This window comes from Cupressus sempervirens, chromosome 11 (assembly GCF_028749045.1).
Source record: "Cupressus sempervirens isolate cs-2001-9-10 chromosome 11, ASM2874904v1, whole genome shotgun sequence".
Lineage (NCBI taxonomy): Eukaryota > Viridiplantae > Streptophyta > Pinopsida > Cupressales > Cupressaceae > Cupressus > Cupressus sempervirens.
Genome location: NC_143128.1, coordinates 361023360 through 361042375, shown reverse-complemented (window position 1 = coordinate 361042375; position 19016 = coordinate 361023360). Strand labels below are relative to the sequence as shown.

The following is a 19016-nucleotide window of genomic DNA, read 5'->3' as shown; positions in this document are numbered from 1 at the left end:
TTCGAAAGTCATATTCTTGGTTTACAATGATAAGTCAAAGAATCTGTATATGGAATATTGAGACTTCGAATAATCAGTAAATCATTATCTGATCTCATGCATATTCTATTTGATACTTTATTTTTCTTCCTCAATCTAAAATGAATTAATCTTTTTAGATGGTTAGGACTGAAATGTTAAGGTTAATCCTTTATGCCATCTGCTGATATATGAAGTATGTATAATTTCTTTTCAACTTAACAATAATACTCTGAGATCTCATCAATAAATCAGCCTTTGGAACAGAGATAATCATGTATATTGGAAGGTATCCAAATGTTGCCATCTTGCATGGAATTAGATTATAGTGACACCAAGGAAATTCACCTGGTAGAAAGGCCAAAGATTGGTGAAGAGGTGTAAAATCTAACCTGCAATCAAAATCAAGAATGAAATCAGATAACTAAGAAATAAAATACATATAATAGCTCATACATGTCCTAATGATGAAACCTGTTGTCAAGTCGAGAGGTGGAGATCCGGTTTACGAACCCAATTTTGAAATCCTTGGCCAAGGTAGAAATAGGTAGATGTGTCGATCATGAGATCTTTTTTTGTTTGTCCAGATGCTTCAGTTATTTAGTAATAACTATTGGGACATTCAAACCATCAAATGGTTGGACTCAAGAACATCCCAACCCCGATTCCGAGGTAGGGAGGGCCGTTCTATTAAAATAGGATGTGAGGGGATAAGTATGGTCCGCAGTTGGGAGGTTAAGCCTATGTCAATGCTTCTCCTCTCACCAATGTCGAGGCTTGGACAACAAGATAAAGTGAACACTTCATCATTTCTGTATGTTCTTTTGCCTTTGAAAACATAGAAGCAAATGGATTAGATTCATATGTAAGAATATATTAAATGTTTAATCTTATTGTTGCTACTTTATTTACAGATGAACATGTTAGATTGGCAGCAATGTGATCATTTATTATTTCCTTTACATTCGTAGATTTTAAATTTACAAATAGTTTGAGTAGCAGTTGTTTCTCTCTAGTTATAATTAGTTAATGGTAGTCATGGTCACATGATTTGAAATTAGTTGAAGTTAAATATTTATTTCACAATAGTTATGAAAATAGGTATGTTACAGTTAGAAGGTTAGACATTTGAGAAGTTAGCTAGTAGTAAAAGTAGAGTAGGAGAGGAGACTTGAAGAAATTGTTTCCATAATGCTATTAAAGTAATTGATGATTTGTTATTGGTCTTTGTCACCAATGCCGAGGCTTGGACAACAAGATAAAGTGAACACTTCATCATTTCTGTATGTTCTTTTGCCTTTGAAAACATAGAAGCAAATGGATTAGATTCATATGTAAGAATATATTAAATGTTTAATCTTATTGTTGCTACTTTATTTACAGATGAACATGTTAGATTGGCAGCAATGTGATCATTTATTATTTCCTTTACATTCGTAGATTTTAAATTTACAAATAGTTTGAGTAGCAGTTATTTCTCTCTAGTTATAATTAGTTAATGGTAGTCATGGTCACATGATTTGGAATTAGTTGATAGTTAAATATTTATTTCACAACAGTTATGAAAATAGGTATGTTACAGTTAGAAGGTTAGTCATTTGAGAAGTTAGCTAGTAGTAAAAGTAGAGTAGGAGAGGAGACTTGAAGAAATTGTTTCCATAATGCTATCAAAGTAATTGATGATTTGTTATTGGTCTTTGTGGTGGATTACTTAATATTGCTTTGAAGTGTTTAAATTCTACTTGAGATGTTGATTCTAGATTGCGGCTTCGTAGGCTATTTGGATAAATATTGACAATGTGAAAGTCATTCCTGCATCCTTTGAAGCTTGCATCCTCCTATGCTTAGTTGACATGGCAAAGCAAAGATTAGTTAGAAGCTCACTCCATGATCAACATTATCGCACATAACTTTGTTTCCTTTACAAGTTCTTTGGCTGGAAGTAATTGAAGAAATAAAAATCAAGTCCATATCTATTGATTGAACAACACAAGTCTCTTTGTGATAACCAACATATCACATCTTTAAACTAAGTGAAGTCCACAATTAAGAAGGAACCTTGAGGTTGTCTCATTTGATCATACAATTCATCTGCATTGTTTAACATATGAGCATCCTTATTCAAGAGCAAGTTGGATATTTTGTGTTTCACCTTGGAACATTGAGTCTTCAATTCTGTATGTTGTAGTGGAACAATACTCACATCAACAATTAACACATCATATTCACACAAGGGTGGTGGTGGTAAAGGACAGAAAAACCTTTTTATATGGCTAGTGTACCAAATATGCATTGGTATAACGAATCTTGATGATAACAGCTCATGATGGGAGGTTTCCTGAGAGTTTGGGTGTGACATATCATTAACCTATCGTGCTCTTGGGCTGTGAATGTCATTGCAGGGCTGGAGAATAAACTCATGTGTGTGACTCAATGAGGAACCATTAATTATTAATTTATTTTCCTCGGAAACAAATTTGAAAGGATTCAAAATGACAGATTGGACTAAGTGGCATCATGACAAGGACACATGGGAATGTGGCTATGATAAATGGATAACAGATTGCCTTATGCTATTTACATCCTCCAGTGGCCTTTGGTGACTCGTACATATTGTCTTTGAGAGCAGCATTGGTAGACTTAGATAATGGACACCCTCATTAGGCTTGTCTCTAACAAATGGCAAATGTCTTTTTTGAGTGACATTTTGGAGAAGCGTCTTCAAGCCATCCTTAATTCCTCTCATTGGATAGTCATCCATGTAGTGGCAACCATTCTTGGGGAGGGATTCCTGAGGTATGCCATTTACACCACGTTGCCGCTGATATATTTGCTATTTTCTTGGTGGTTTCTTAGAAATGGGGGCAAACAAAGCTGGGGACCAAGATTTTATGCTAGAAGGTTCTCAAATGTACATTTCTTGGCAAAATTAAAGATTTTATTACATTACCATGAGTAAAGAATTCATTATGAATACTTAGCAGTTTGAGAAGGGTTCCTAGTGAAAAACTTCTCATTGAACTCACCAACACCATTCAGGAATATATCAGCAGTGAAATGCTTAAGTAGTTGAAGGAAAGAAATTAACAGTATTCAAGCATTTTACACCAACAACATAGTGTGCATATTTTTCTCTTTGATTCTTTTTAATTTTCAGATATAATCACCTTTATTGAGCTAGTTTTGTTGCTTGGATTTTCTTGTGAATATCTTTAATTCTGGCGAAGATTTTGAAGAACAATCTTGTTTTAATGATGAAGACTTTCTATTAGATAAATTCAAAATGGAGGTTGGAGGCATTGGAGGAGGGAGACTAAATGGTGCCTCTCACTAGCCATTAACATTGAGGCGACTTTTTGTATAGTGGCATTTCCTTCTGTTTCTATTTTGTGAGTTATTTCCTTCTGCAATCTTCTGGTGTAAAACATTGTATTGAACAAAAACACTGGCATAGTGCAGTTCATGGATCTTGAAATTGTTAGTACTATGCCAGAAAACTAAATGAGGTGTACATATGAACATATAATGTTTGTATCTAGGTTTATGGTAAACCTGAACCAGGAAGTGTTGGTGGGGGGTGTGCTTTCTTGGGATTAGGATCACAGCCACAAGAGATGGGCTTACTGGAGCTGAAAGTGTTAAAGTTTGAAAAGAAGAGAATGTAATATCATCAAATTATAAGCAGTTGTATAGGAGAATAGCTGACTATAGAGATCCTCTGACTATTAGACATTTGGAAGTATGTTCAGCTAGTGATGAGTTCACTGGAAGTGATAGCGAGATAAGCTCTTGCATGTAGGTGATCATGTGCAGGAAGATCCAAAAAGCAGCATCCAGACCTAAATAGACATGTCCTGTTCATGTAATATACTTTCTTCCCATGTTCAGATAGGCTAGAATAGTGTGTGCTAACATAGAAGTGAGTTATTGCAACTCAATAATTATAATGGGTATTAAATTTGTTATAGTTTGGTTGATTTGTTTATGATTTCTGAAAACAACTTGTCTATGTAAAGTAAGGTATTATAACTCTTCCATAATATAGGATATGAAAAATCCTATGTTGTATTTCATATTATGAGGAGAGTAAAGAAAAATAGAAGCATATATGTGTGCAGTTTTTTTAATTTTGGCTTCTGTTGTTTCTGCTCATTTCTCTCTCATATTTGTAATCAAAACTGCCATCTTGTAGGACAAAAATATTTAAACCTCTACTTGATCAACTGAACTTTACACAGTGAACTTCAACTGTATGCATGTAATCTATCTCTAAGCTGTGAAGCTCTTCATCTGCAAATTGATGCCTTCAATAAACTCTGATTTCTATTCCACAAGATGAAAGCTAAAAAATGCATTAAAATGTGAAACTGTGGCAATTTCAGGGTACAGCTGTTACAGAAAGTGAATTTTACGGGCCAGATACATCATCTTTATCGGCTTTTCTTTTTTCCCTGCTCCCTGCAGCTGGAACTGGTTCTAGTGACAATAGTTCAAGTCAGAATGTTGAATATGAGGTCTCTTCCTCTACAGATTTGCGGAATTCTCTTAGACAGAAGAAACTGACTCAAGAGTCTTTTAAGCAAGATGAAACCTCTGATTACAAGTTGGTATTTGAAACTTCTGGTACAAGAGAAGATGACTCGGGAGTTTACGAGGAGGATAATGAGTGGGAGGTTGTGACTGAGACAGACCCAAAACCTTGTGATTCATCAGATCAATACTGGGTTTCACGGAAGGCGGTTGCATCTCTGCCTGATCTTTCAGACGAGTCTTTATTCTTGTCGGATAATCTTCGAGAATTTCTGAATGCATGTCTTCCTACTGTGGTGAAGGGCTGTCAGTGGGTATTGCTGTACAGGTAAATTAGTGTTCTACATTGGTGTTTAAAGTTCACTAAGACTCGTATTTCTTTTTAATCTGTAATAATATTTTGTCCTTACATTTGGACAGTACACAGAAACATGGTATATCCCTCATGACTCTTATTCGCAAGAGTACTGATCTTCCTGGACCATGCTTACTGGTATAATTTGTTATCCCAAACTATCAATAAAAGGATTCTAGTAATATATTAGTTTGAATTTAGAAAATATTTCCAAATTACAATTTTTAACTCTACTGTATTAATACTGTGTTCCTTAATATTTTTAAAAATCTAAATGGACGGGAATCAGTTTGTCTCTGTATTCATTCAAGTTACTAGGAGATGGTTCAAACTTCAAAGCAATGATATTTTTTCTGCCTACATGGCTTCAACATCTGCTACAAAATATTTTAAGGTATTACGTAATGGAAAAATAATTGCAGTTCATTGATCAACATTTATGGTCCAAGTGGATACATGACTCAACTGCAGCATTGTCGGATCTTCCTTTTTACATATATCAATTAACAATTTTGGAAATATTAACATCAACACTATTAAATGCAGATTTAAAATACAACATATTTATTCAATTATCTGAAACATTAAGGAAGACAATGGGAACTTCCAGCTGGCCAATCTGCAAGTGTAATAAAAAATGAATTCTGAAAGAATCAAAAATAATTTGGGTGTCCCGAAAGATTGAGAACAGAGGGCCTGAAAAGCATTTGCTTCCTCTCAAGAGCCATGAAACTAAACAAAAACAAACCAGTGTTTCTGGGAAATGGGGAGACTTGGAGATCACTGGCACAGCTATATTAAAAAAAAAAGGACATGGTGGTACTTGGAGACAAGAACCTTCTTTTTGATAAAACCTTAATAATTTCCAAGAAATATCATAGATTCATAAAATAGTGCTTTGAAAACAAGAACAATGGAAAGTTGTAAGAACATTGGAGATTAAATCCAAAGGCAAATACTAAAGACTAATAGTAATATCATTTAGTCATTTAGTATTGTGTCATATCGAGTCAAATAGTTCAAAACTCAAATTGCATATCAGATATCTGTGTATCATAATTGTTGAGATTATCATGACATCGAAATTTGAAATTCAAAAATATATAGTTTGATGCTAAATCACTGATATGCAAACAAAAATAAAAAACTTATCTACTATCATCTACTATAAACATTGTCTTTGGTTCGTCTTAGTCCAAATGGAAATTTGTTGGGCTTCCAAATGCCTAAAATGACGGTCAAAATAAATATTTTGTATTTAATTTGCCTTTTTTTCCAGAGATTCCTCGGGGACTTTTAATTTTGTGGCCAGAGACTTGGAGACTTCAACATGAAGACTCCAGGCATTTTTGAAAACTCTGGAGACTTGGTAAGTCTCGAAGACACGTCTCCATGGGGAAATGCCTCTCCTGGTAACACTAAATCAAACTAATCCATGAGCTGGAAAAGGACAGAGATGCGTCTCCTGTAACACTGAATCAAACTAATCCATGAGCTGGGAAAGGATGATGCCATATAGATAAAAGATAAATTTAAATTTGATTTAGACTAAACCCTGTTGTTACATAAAAGTAATTTTCAGTCACTTCCAGTCATTGTTCTCTCAAATTTGATTTTCATTTGAATGGGTAAGTACATAAATGCCTCTTGAGTATTAGTTGTTTCTAGATACCTCAGTAGAACCTGATGATATAGTTTTCACTTTTATAGGTAACTGGTGATATGCAAGGTGCTGTTTTTGGGGGATTGTTAAATGGGCCTCTGAAACCCACTCCAAAGAAAAAATATCAAGTATGTTATAATCATAAATTTGCAACTCAGGACATAGTTTCAGTATTTGCACTCTACGTTTGATTGTATCGTAGCAGCTTTCTCTTTTACATCTTGAATTGTCTTGATGTTTTATGACTTTCTTAATATTTGTTTATCTGAAACGTACAATTCTCTCCCAGGGAACAAATCAGACATTTGTGTTCACAACTGTTTACGGGGAACCCAGATTATTTCGATCCACAGGTAGTTCATATTTTTTTCATTTTCTGCAAACCGTATTTTCGGTCTGGTTTAGTTTTAAAGATCTGATTTTCTTGCCAAAATGTCTAAGCCCTAGATATAGTATGGTAAAGTTAGTTGGAAACTTACAACCCTACGAAATATTTTTCCATTAACCTTTTAGATAAATATATCTTCAAATTAGTTCTGGCTAACTTATGATCGTACAAAATATCCCAAAGATGGATGAATAAGGAATCTAGCTCACGGATAAGTGGGTTTGGAGGACCAAACATTGTATATATTTGATCCCGTTACCAGATAAATTCCCGAGGCATTTAGTTCCATAAGGTGTTGGCCAAAGAAAGGTGAAGGATTTACTTTGATATTCTTTGTTTTTGTTAAATTTGCAATTGCCATGCACCAAATCAAAAATAGCTTGGCGTTATAACTGAATCATGTAATTGTTGAGTCCTTTAGTGCATATATATTCTATCTTCCTTGAGTTTTAGGATGTGGATGACGGTATAACTGCACATTATACAGATGTGATATTCTACATTTGTGAGAACTGCATTTAGAAGTATCAAGTCTCACTCCATGGAACTCAGAATGTGATAATTTTGCAGGACATCAGAAAAACATATCAATTTTATGCATCTATTTTTTGGAGATGGAATGTACCAATCAGTTTATGCTAAGAATGTATGTCCTGGATAAATATTTTTCCTACAGTGGCTTTCAAAGTAAAGCTGGAAAATAGTTGTGTAGATTATTAATTGATTTTCTGGCAAAATATGTAGCGATTCATGGATGTTGAAGCCAGTGCCATAAAGGCTAGACAATCATATTATTCAACAGTGAAGCATGAGATACAACATTGTTGATCAAGTACCTCAAGTCACACAAGAATAAAAATTGAGGGATAAGAATTATTTCAAAACATTTTCAGAACTACAATCTGCAGGTTTAATACTATAGGAAATGGTGATCCCTAGAATTTAATGGCCTATAATTTTATGGGGGTCCCCCCCTTTTCATATTGGTAGAAAGGGAAACTAAGAGAAAAGGGTTGAAGTAAGACATAGCAACAACGATTTATATGAAAACTTTTCCTTAAATTAGCAATACCTGTAAATAGTCAACACATTCATAGGCAATCTCTGTTAATGATTACAATTCTCGATATTCAAGAGTCAATGTCAATGTCATTGGAAAAGAATTTTCTGACTTCTAAAATAAATGCTCAAAAAAATGAAACATAGCTTGCTTCTTGTGTAGATTTATTGACATTTAACCATCAGAAATTTGGAGGTTTACTGTAAGATATGTCCAATTCTTTTTGTCTGAATTCCATTTGATTATTGATTTGCAGTGGCATCATCTTCTTTCATCAAATGGAAACATTCTTATCTGTTTCTGCCATGAATGCCCCTGTACCCGAGTGTCAAAGAAAAAGAAATATTTGAAAAGCAGTCCAGGTCCAGGTAGGATGATAAAATATAAACAATACTGCTGAGTGTCATGAAAAATTTAAACTACTAAAAAACTAATAACACATCTAATCTGCTTACAGTTCCGCTTTTGGTTCAAATGGATCTATTTCTGATTTGGATGTTCCAAGTGAGGAATAATGTAATGATTTGCATACATGGCTTTGGAATTTGGTCATGACCGTTAAATGTTCTCCTTTATTGAGTAGATAATATGAAATTATGCGATCTATCATATCTCTTGGCTCTCTAGCATTATGAATTAACAATAATCAGAATTATTTGGATCTTTAATTCTGTTCTGAGTAAAAATTACCAAAAGAAGAGTTTACAATATAAGCTTCTGCCCTATGGGCCAAAAAGAGCAAACATGTAGTGGCAGCTTGGATATAAATGAACATAAATTCAGGATGTTTTTTGGAATATTGTAATATCTGAACATTAAATGGAATGACATGGAGCAGGTGTGAAAACAATACATCATAACTATATTTCAGAAGTAAACAACTATTAAAACCATTTCATATGATGATAACTGAAATAACTTTCTAAACTGAAATAACTATCTAAACTGAATTCTAAGATAACTCAAAAAAAGAATTATATTCATTTCAATATCTTCTACGACTATACATTAAGTAATATAATTGTACTTGCAAGTAAAAGATTCAGAGTACATACTGAACTAATTGAAAATAACTGATGGTGTTGTTCAAGCCTCGACATCTGGTAAAGAGGAGAAGCATTGACATAGGCTTAACCTCCCAATCTCATATCTTATAAATCCCCACACAATCTTTTAACAAGAAAGGCCCTCCTTACCTCGGGTTAGGCTTGGGGCACTATAGTCCAGCCATTCGAGCATACTGATGTTTAGAATGTCCGCCCAGTAATAGGTGAGCATGCTTGATTAGCTGACACCACCGATATCTTGTGATCAAAATTGGCAAGCATGTCTCTAATCAAATTTGGCCAAGGATTTAGATGGGTTTCTACTACCCGATCACCACCCCTTGGCTTGACAACAGAGTATTCTTTGAACAATCATGAGCTGACTGGGATCTCTTTTAATAACTAATTTAAAAAAGTTAAATGTTCATACATGGAAGTTCTGATTTTGTTGTTGCTTTTCCTTTGCAGGAATCCTCTCCCCTCCTCCCTCTTTCATTGGCTTCACTAGCCCAAGGCGAGTCCTTGGAGACTATTACCTCATACTGAGATTTTATCTTATGTGGTTCTTGGAAAGAATTTCCAACAGCTGATACACATCGAGTACTGAACAAGTACAATAGCATAACCTGTTTTTATAGACAGACTTTGTTATAGAACTCTCTCATAAAGAAGATACTCGGTCTCCATAAAAAATAATATTAAGAGCCTCTGCATATCGAGCCTTAGAGATGGACAACTATAAAGATTAATAGAGATGTTTTCAATGCAGCCGCAACATATTCTCATAGTAAAAACATGGCGAAAGAGACTTAGAATGTAAATAGAACATAACCTGACCGGAAAGGAAAATGTCTATGGAAATTTCGGTTCTTTCTGTGCTGAAAATGTGCGGCTCTAAATGGCCCGCTCTCTGATAGTACTGTGAGAAGGAAGAATGATTTAAAAATAGTCGATTGTATATGCTTGGTCTTTCTGTAAGATGCACAAAACAAGACCACCTCATGCATTGTATCCTGCTGAGCCATGTAGCTCTTGACTTGGTTCCAAGATGTCAGTTTTTTTAAAAGATCAACGGTTTCATAAAGGTCTCTGAATTTGAAAGGGGGGTGCCAAGTGGAGATGGCCGCCTCTTAACAAATGAAATTATATGTTCTAAATTTATCATAGGTTCTATTTCTTTAAGATATATATATATAAAATTTCAAATTTTACAATATATGATATTGTTATGCTATTTGTTATATCTAAAATCACACCTATAAGTATACATACATCTATATACGTGTGCAGTTAAGAGAAATATGGTTCATTTCTAACATCATATTCTCTTTGCATATGCACGTGTATATATATATATATACATATATTAATAAGTACGATTTATAGATATCGTCCTAATATCATGATGGCATCATACACACACACACACACACATATATTCTTAATGATAAGACTGCTGATGTCTCATAACAATAGAGAGGTAATAGTTCTAAACAAGAATTTTAGATTTTTACTTTTTCTAATGTTTGACCAAGCAGCTCATGACTGTCCAACTATGTACTCTATTGCGAAGTCGCTAAATCCTTAACAAGGTAGTTAGAGGTCAAACCTAACAAATCGACAATTGGACAGTGGACTAGGATAGTGCCCCATCCCATTTAGCAATGCTTTCTCCCCTTAGTCTGCTCCTGCAACCATCAGAGCAACATTTCCACAATAATAACAAGTTCCTTTATTTAAGTCAAACATTAGAATATATTACTGATAAATGTAATGACTAACTACCATTATCAATAAACAAGTAAACATGATAATCAACTAACCAATTTCTAACATACAAAATTATAACAATCATTTTCACATGAAATAAACAGTTAACTTTAATTTCCCTTTTCACATGATCATGACAATGAAATTTTAAATTAATTATTTCAACGGCTATAACTTATTTTAATTAGGTTAAAATTTTGGGATGTAACAAATATCCAGTAACAAAACAGAAGACCAGTCAAAAAAACCTATTGTAGGTGAGATTTCTGACAAGTTGTCATTAGATTGAACAACTTCAACTTCAATACCAGTCACTGTAACAACAGCTTTCTCCGTAAGTGGTGTAGGAGCACTTGTTGGACTAGTCGAAGACATGAAGACACTAAGGGATACAAGATGTGTTCTAGGGTCACTTGGACCTAACTATGATGTTTTAAGGCCAATTATGACATTTCCATGTAATGAAATAAATGTAATAGTTAAATGTCTTAATGGTCCTGATAAGGACCATAGGACCAAATCATGTAAAATGGCAAAGATTGTGCCAATAGGCTCAAATAGGTGCGTGGAGTCATTAATAATCTAATAAGATCCTATAAGGATTAAAACCAATGTTCTAAGTGTCTAGGAGTTCCTTAATTAAGTTTTCATAATTTGAATTTTCAAACACCAACGGTTAGTTGGTTTTGGGCAGGAAAAGGTAGTTCTAAGAGTTCTGTGACTTGTAGAGGTTTCTTAGGCACATGGACAGTTTGATATCCACAAATGTACACCATTAAAGGTATAAGAGACGAGAGATTGAGGTGTATCAATCAGTTTTGTATGCATTCTTCATTCAAGGTTTGAAGTTATCTTTAGAGTGGATTATTTAATTATATAAAAACCTTCTGATATATGTTTTGGATGTGTACAATTCACTTTGAGGTTTTAAAACATTCATTTTAATACTTATGTTTTGATTGTCCCACAAACAACATTGGGAAAATGACTGTTTTGAGGGTCTGACATAAACAAAGGGCCATTCTACTGTATATTTGTCCTCAGTTGCTTGTAGAATGGGCCATATACAATGTATTTTAATGTCTACTAACCCTATGTAATGTAGAGAACAAGTTTTGATTGGTGATCACCAAAGATATGGTAAATTAACTTGCTAAATGCATTGAAATTGATGCTATGAGTATCGCAGTAGAAAAACTAGCCTAATAGGGGGATCTATCTTTCTTGATTATGTTTGGGCATGTTCATGTGAAGGTGAATTGATAACCCTTTGGTTTAGGAAGTCAGTTTCAGCAAGGTTTTAAGAAAGCCCTAGTTTTTGGCTTAATTTGGTGAGGGTTTGGTGTTTAGGCAACTTAGAAGTTATGGCTGACCAAAATAGTGCCATAATTCTTGGTTTGGCAACAAATTAAGATATTGTACCAAGTTTGGTGGGTTGGTTCAAGGTTTGAGGCATGGTTTCTTTGGAAAAGTGTCCTAATTAGGCCCAAAATAGTGATAAATTGTCCACTTCCGTACGATATCTAAATCTGAAATAAGTTGAAGTACTCCAAAAAGGGTATTGGAATCAATCTTCAAATTGCCTAGTGTTTTGGAAGAGTTGGGAGAAAAAGGGGAAAAACAGTGTTAGGAGACCTAATTGGTAAATAAGCCTAGTTGATGGCTTGAATTAGGGTTTGCATTCGACATCAGTACTTGGGAGTTCAAAACCTATTTAGTCACCTTTGTTTGGGTCTAATAAGGTGTACTAATACATCATAACCAATGGTTAAGGGTAAGGAATAAGATTTATTGTGAGGTTTTCATACCATCACCTCAAAAACTTTGGGGACCCCCTTTTTGGGGCAAGCCTTGGCAATTATTGCAGATTTTTGTAATTTTTCAGTTGCCTTAGCAATTTTTTCAGAATTCTCTAGAGTTTTTGAATTGGTAATTTTATACCTTGGATGCCTTTGGGCCAGGAGGAATTTGAGTTGGTTTATTTTTCATTCGATGCAAAACTTGATTTTCCGGAATATGTAATTTTGTCCTTAGGCCAAACAGAATTCAACATTATTATTTTTCTATGGTTAAAATAACATCTGGCAGGATAAAATTACAAATTTTGTACGTAGATGGATTTTTTTGAAAATTTGAAATAATTGTATGAGCTTGAGCATTTTCAAAATGAATTTTTAGATTTAGTCATTTTAGAAAATATTGAATTTTTTTTGGTGAAAAAGAAAATTTTGGATTGTGAAATTGAAATTGGAGTTTGAATTTTGACTGCTAGGAAAAGGATTTATTTTGTTAAAAAAATTGAAATTGCATTGCAAAATTTGAAATTGGATTAAATTACAAAATCACATTAAATTGGTTGAAATTTAGCCTACAAGATTTTAGAAATGTTAAAGGAAATTGGTAATTTGGAATTGAAAATTGATTTGGCTTGCTAAATTCGATTTTAATGATATTTTAATTGCCAAAACATTATTAAATGAAAATTTTGACATCTCCTAGGCTTACCTTGTTTCTATTTTGCAATTTTTGATCAAAGCTAGCAACTAAATGAGCCAATTTCACTATAGGGCTAAGTGTTTTTAATGTTGCATTTGAATCTGAGCCATTAATTAAGGGACTAATTTAATTTTGCTTTTCCTCCAAGCAGGTCGGCCCACTTGGAGAAGTAAAAAGTGTGGTATAAGAGGGGCTTCCCCTCTTATTTTCTCATTCCTTTTTTCCTCCTCCTTGGATGTGCAATTTTCTTCAAAGGGAGGCGAATTTCTTGCTTGGGCAATTTTTGGGGTGGATTCCCCATTTCTTGGCGGCATTTTTCTCCTTGCTTGGGCAAATTTCTGCCTTAGGACAATTTTTGGAGCAGATCTGATTTTTTCCAGCTTGGGCTATTTTTTTGAAGTCTGATTTCTCCATCTTTGGCAGCATTTTCTCCTTCCAGAATTTGGTGATTTTATTTGGTGAAAGGACAATGTGCTTTGAGGTTTGATTTTTGGCAAGTATGGGCAATTTCAAGGAAATCGAAATTCTGATTTTTGCTAGGGCATCATTATTTGCAAGGAGGATTGAATTTCCGAGATCTGATCCAAACTTGAAGAGGGCCCGATTATTGGTAAAGACAAATTTAAGATAAATTCTATTCATTGTTAGAGGTGAAGATTGGTTTTAAAGGCGGATTCTATTCCTTGTTCTTGCTTGGTTTGTTTCCCTTATTTTCTTCTTGCACTCCTCATCCACCACTTCATCATTCCATTGATAGGTTGAAGTTGGGAGATATAAGTGCAGATTTTATGATAGAACATTTGGAGAGGCAAAAAATAAGCTAGACCACCCTAGGATTGAAGTTGGGAGATATAAGTTTGGTCCATCCTAAGGTAACAAAGAGGTAGAAATAAGTGGTAGTCCCATCCTTAGGATTGAAGTTTGGAGATTGATAAGTGTAGAGATAGGACTTGGAGAGGCATAAATAATCTAGATTCCATTGATAAAAAGAAGGTTGGAGATCGATAAGTGTAGTTCATATCATTTAGAACAAAGGGTTAGAGTGTTTAGGATGGTAGATGTTAATGCAAGCAAGAACCCAAATAGAACGAATGCCAAAAAAGACAAGGAAGACATGATGCCTAAGACCACCTTCTTCTCGAAAGTGAGGTGAATATGTGATACCAATGTCGGTATAGTGAACATGGTACAATTGAAGGATAGATTGAAGGAAGGACAATCCCCCATGGCGAAGATCTGCAAGAGTGAAATTGTACACGTCGCGGCTTTTCCTCCTACCTAGCCTTGTTTGGAATCGGTAATGGAATGTGCATTCCGGTTTGATATTGTGACCAAGTCCATTTTTTAAGAAGGGAAGAGAGTGTTGGCTAACATCAGCGGACAGGTGGTCGAAGAAGTATTCAATATTCCCTAGCATAAAGGCATGACAATAGTAATGATAGATCAGGTGGCCAAGTTATTTCAGGATAATCAGGAGGCTTACTTCATTCATCTAAAGCAAAATTGGTTACACGAGGGCAAGAAGGGAGTTACCAAGTCGTCAAAGCTCACCAAGTCAGATTTCAAATCAGAGTACGACGATCTTATTGTGCTTCTCAGCCGAATCATGGGCGTGGCTCAAGGTATGCAATTTGAGAATTGGATGTACTACTTTATTGATGAAATTGAAAATGAAAAGAGAAAATTTGATTGGGCTAGAATCATAAGTGAAAATCTAGAGTTGCAACTTAGGACAATGCAAAATCAAAAATAGTTCTATATGGGAACCTATCTTCTTTATTTGATTGCAAGCCTATCTAAAAATCCTAGACTTAAGGCCTTAGGAGTGATTGACAATGGGCCGGGGCAATGTTTGGTGCATGAGTGCTATCCACAACTTCATTTGTACAACACCAAAGATTATAAGATGTTTTATGACACCTTTGCTATGACGACTGTAAGGATATTACAAGGGACGCCTGCTAGAAGGCTCTCAATGGAAGCGAAAGTAAAAGTTAAGAAGTATGGGAGTTGGTTCATCCAATTTTCACAATTCACATATATTAGAGTGGTAGGAAGTACAGTTTGTCCTAAGAGACTTCCAAGGTACCCACCCGACAAGATAGTTTTGATGGAGTTGGCTAGGCAACTTGAGCATTATGACAAAATGATGAAACTTAAAGGTGAGACAGGGATTACCTTCTCGTTTGGAATGGGCAATGATACTTGCTCCAATCCTATCGCCTTTGCAGCTGCCGAGGAGTTAGAATGGTATCATCTAGGATAGTATAGAGCAAGACAAGGATTCGATCCTAATGGTCTTATCAACGCATCTCACAAAAACACATTCAAACATATTTCTACTCTAGAAGATTTTTGAGCCAATGCATCGGATGACTTTCATGTGAGGAAGCTAGCTTTCTCAAGGTTGTTAGTGGACATGATGAGGGCAATCAGATGGAGAGGCCTTGATATTGCCAATCAATTGGAAGAGGATGAAAATGTGCTAAGAGAGGATTATAATACAGTGGATGTAATAGAATTGGGTCTAGTGGATTGGGATGATTATTAGGATCCTTCCTTAGAGGTAGTTACAAGGACAGTTGATCTACACATTGAGTTATGGTACAATGAGAAGTTAAGGCAATTACAAAGTCAGAAGGTACACCTTACTTATGAGAAGATGAAACCAGAGAAAGTCTAGCGGAGTCAGTCGGACAAAAAGGTGGGGGCAATAGCCAACAACAAAGAGTAGTTAAGAGCAAGAAAAAAAGTTTGGAGGTTGAGAAAAATAAAGAACATCAGGAATCTCTGGCAAAGAGATGGAATGCAACACCGTTAAGGGAGAGCATAATTGTGGCTAGAAGCCAAGATGTTAATACAAGTGGACAAGGAGCCGCGGTAGAGGTGAGTTCTTATTCAGAATTAGGCAGTTACACTAACAGTACCAAGTACTCTCCTCTCTTGGAAAACCAACATGGAGATGATTTGACAGTCATTAGTGAAGAAGAGGATATGCCAATTGATATTGAGGAAATAAGCTAAGTGCCCGAGGCCGTTGGTGATGCTTTGTTAGTCAAACCGAATCTAGATTTGGGGAGATGCACTGCATTGCTATGGATAAGGCAAATGCTTATGCCAAGAGGCGAGGTGGTGATTGTCCGAACAGTTGAAGATATCAAAGGGTTAGTGGAAAAGGAGGATAGTGAGAAACAAAAACAAATTGCAAAAACGGTGACAAAGGTAATCCAGAGCGATGATGAGGGTCACCAAAAAGTTCAGATTGCTATACCAAAGGTTAGCAAGGTAGTAGATGAGATTGTAGCTCAGGAGTATGAGATAGTAGAGCATAACTTGGGAAGAATCATGGATGACATGGAACGTGAGGAGATCTAGGAAGCCATGGTTTCAATTAGAGAAAGGTTAAGATAGACAAACGAGAGGATTGTAAAGTTGGAGGCCAAAACCAAGTATTGAAGAGATTGCCGACCTATCCAACGGTTGCATCAGGAAGCCCTTCTGCAAGACAGTGGGAGCAATATAGAAGAGATATCGGCTCAGTTGCACGAAGTCAAGGATTGGATCAATGATATAATTCAAGATGGGCGAAATTTCTTGCCTTCCTTTATCTTGACATTCAGGTCATTGGTGGCTATTAGAGACAAATTCAGAACGTTTGAAGGTGAGTGGGAGGATTCCCTTCCAGTCAAGGGCTTAGCCACTCCAGGCTACAAGCATTTATTGAGCTACCAGAGAGATATTTGGAGAGAACCAAGTTGGTGGATGAAGGAGGAATAGGTATGGTGGAGTCTTGGTTTGTTTTCTTGACCATCAAATTGATGATACTTGAAGAGATACGAAACGAGATTGCATAGCATAGCCCAGGCGTTGGCAATTTCATTTCAACCATGATGAGTGATGTTGGGGTTGCACTTGATTTTGAAGATATCAAGGAGGAGAATGTCAGTGAGACAAAATTTGGATCGAGATTTGGATGAGTTGGGGAAGGTTGCCATCAAGAAGAAGCATTTGGGCACCCTTGCCTCCCTCAATGCCTTTTTCAAATATGTGAAAGAATATGAGAAGGATCATGAGAAGACACTGCAAGCGGCGAGCAACATGATGAATTCAGCTGAGCTCAAGATGAAACACACGCTTTGCCCTCCCAGGAAGGAAGTCAACGACAAGCTAGCCAAGTTCATTGCTTTGGCTAAAAAGATGAAAGAAAAGGGTAGAATTATATTAGAAGATCATTTGAAGCCCAAGTGGCAATTTCTCTTTTCTTTTGGGTAGAGTAGTTGTTTGATTCTGATTGGCTACCATTTTGGTGCCTTCTCATTGGTTGCCACTTTTCCTTTTTTTCATTGACCCATTGATGAGGTGGCATCTTCTCATTGGCCGATGGGGTGGCAACCATAATTAGGGTTTCTAGGATTTGATTTGGATCGTTGATTTTGCCTCTTAATCTCTGTTGTTGGTTGTAATTTTGACCCCTATATAAGGCCATTTGCTTTCATTTGTAAAGGGTTGAAGAAAATTGTTGCTTAAGATAATACCAAAATTGCTTCTCTTATCATTGTTGTGACTTGCATGGTGATAAGAACACTTGGTGTTATTGCATGGTTTCTACTTCCAATAGTTAGAGTTAAATTTCATTGAAGTTGTTAAAGTAGGTTTTATTTCAAGAAAGTTGTTAAGACTAAAAGTAGATGGATAGTTGTATGGTGATATTAGTGGATGTTTGATAGGGATCTATAAATTAGGCCACTAGCATTCTAGCATTTGGTTAAGAAGCATTGCGTGGTAATCTAGTCTTTATTCCCTTGAATCATTGCATCTATGGAGGTAGAGCCGTTGGTAAGCTTTCATCAAATTTGATCCCCGTCCATTTGCTAATCTTTCCATTCATAGAGGTAGAAGGCAACAAGTAGTTCAGTAGTTGGAGTTCATTCTTAAAAGAAAGTTAGAAAATCAGAACACCATTGGCAGACATACCCTCCATCATCACCATCAACATCATTTGGCGCTAATGTACATTGCAAAGCTGATTCATCACCATCACATCAAAAGTCCAAGTTATCCTTGAATGAACAACGTAAGGCTGCCTACGTGATTAGCCAACAAATCACATTAATATAACTGAGTTAGTATCCACAGGTGTAAGGAACCTTGGAGTTTTTCTCATGTTCGTCATGAGTATTTACTTTTCAAGAGAGGGATTGAGTGTGATATTCCATATCAAGTATTCAGTCGCTATATTTTATGTAGTGGTACAAAATTGACATCAACAAGATTGAGTGTTTAGACTTTGGAGGCATTTGGGTACACTAGAAACACATAGAAATTTGATACAAGATTACAACATAACCATATACCATTACTAGTTTGCTATGGCTCACATTTAAACAAATATTACGTACATATTTGTGAGCCTGTCTTTCAAAAAGGTTTTAGAAAATCACTACAAAAGAGATATAGCATATTATGCCAATTTGAACTATGTTGTCCATGGCAGAGAGCCATTAGCCCATTTGAGATTGATCCCATCTTGAGTAATCTCATTGTATGGATTGGACATCCATGCTTCCCACGACAATGTTGGCGGATGAGGGGCGCCAGACACAATGCTAGGAGAGTTGTTGCTAATGGGAGTAGTTGAGGATAATGGCTAAGGAACATCAGTGGTAGGAAGTGTGCTAGCTAGGGCCTCA

At 35.6% G+C, this 19016-nt stretch overlaps 1 protein-coding gene across 3 annotated transcripts in view; it reads left to right on the top strand.

Annotated features, from left to right (window-relative positions):
* The window catches only part of LOC149529562 (uncharacterized), a 98648-nt gene that overhangs the window by 40564 nt on the left and 39068 nt on the right, over positions 1-19016 (top strand). For all 3 annotated transcript variants that reach the window (XM_089811648.1, XM_089811651.1, XM_089811650.1), the window contains 4 exons: positions 4401-4876; positions 4969-5041; positions 6614-6694; positions 6856-6919. In XM_089811648.1, coding sequence (XP_089667774.1) covers positions 4401-4876; positions 4969-5041; positions 6614-6694; positions 6856-6919 — 694 coding nt within the window. The remainder of the gene's footprint in view (positions 1-4400; positions 4877-4968; positions 5042-6613; positions 6695-6855; positions 6920-19016) is intronic.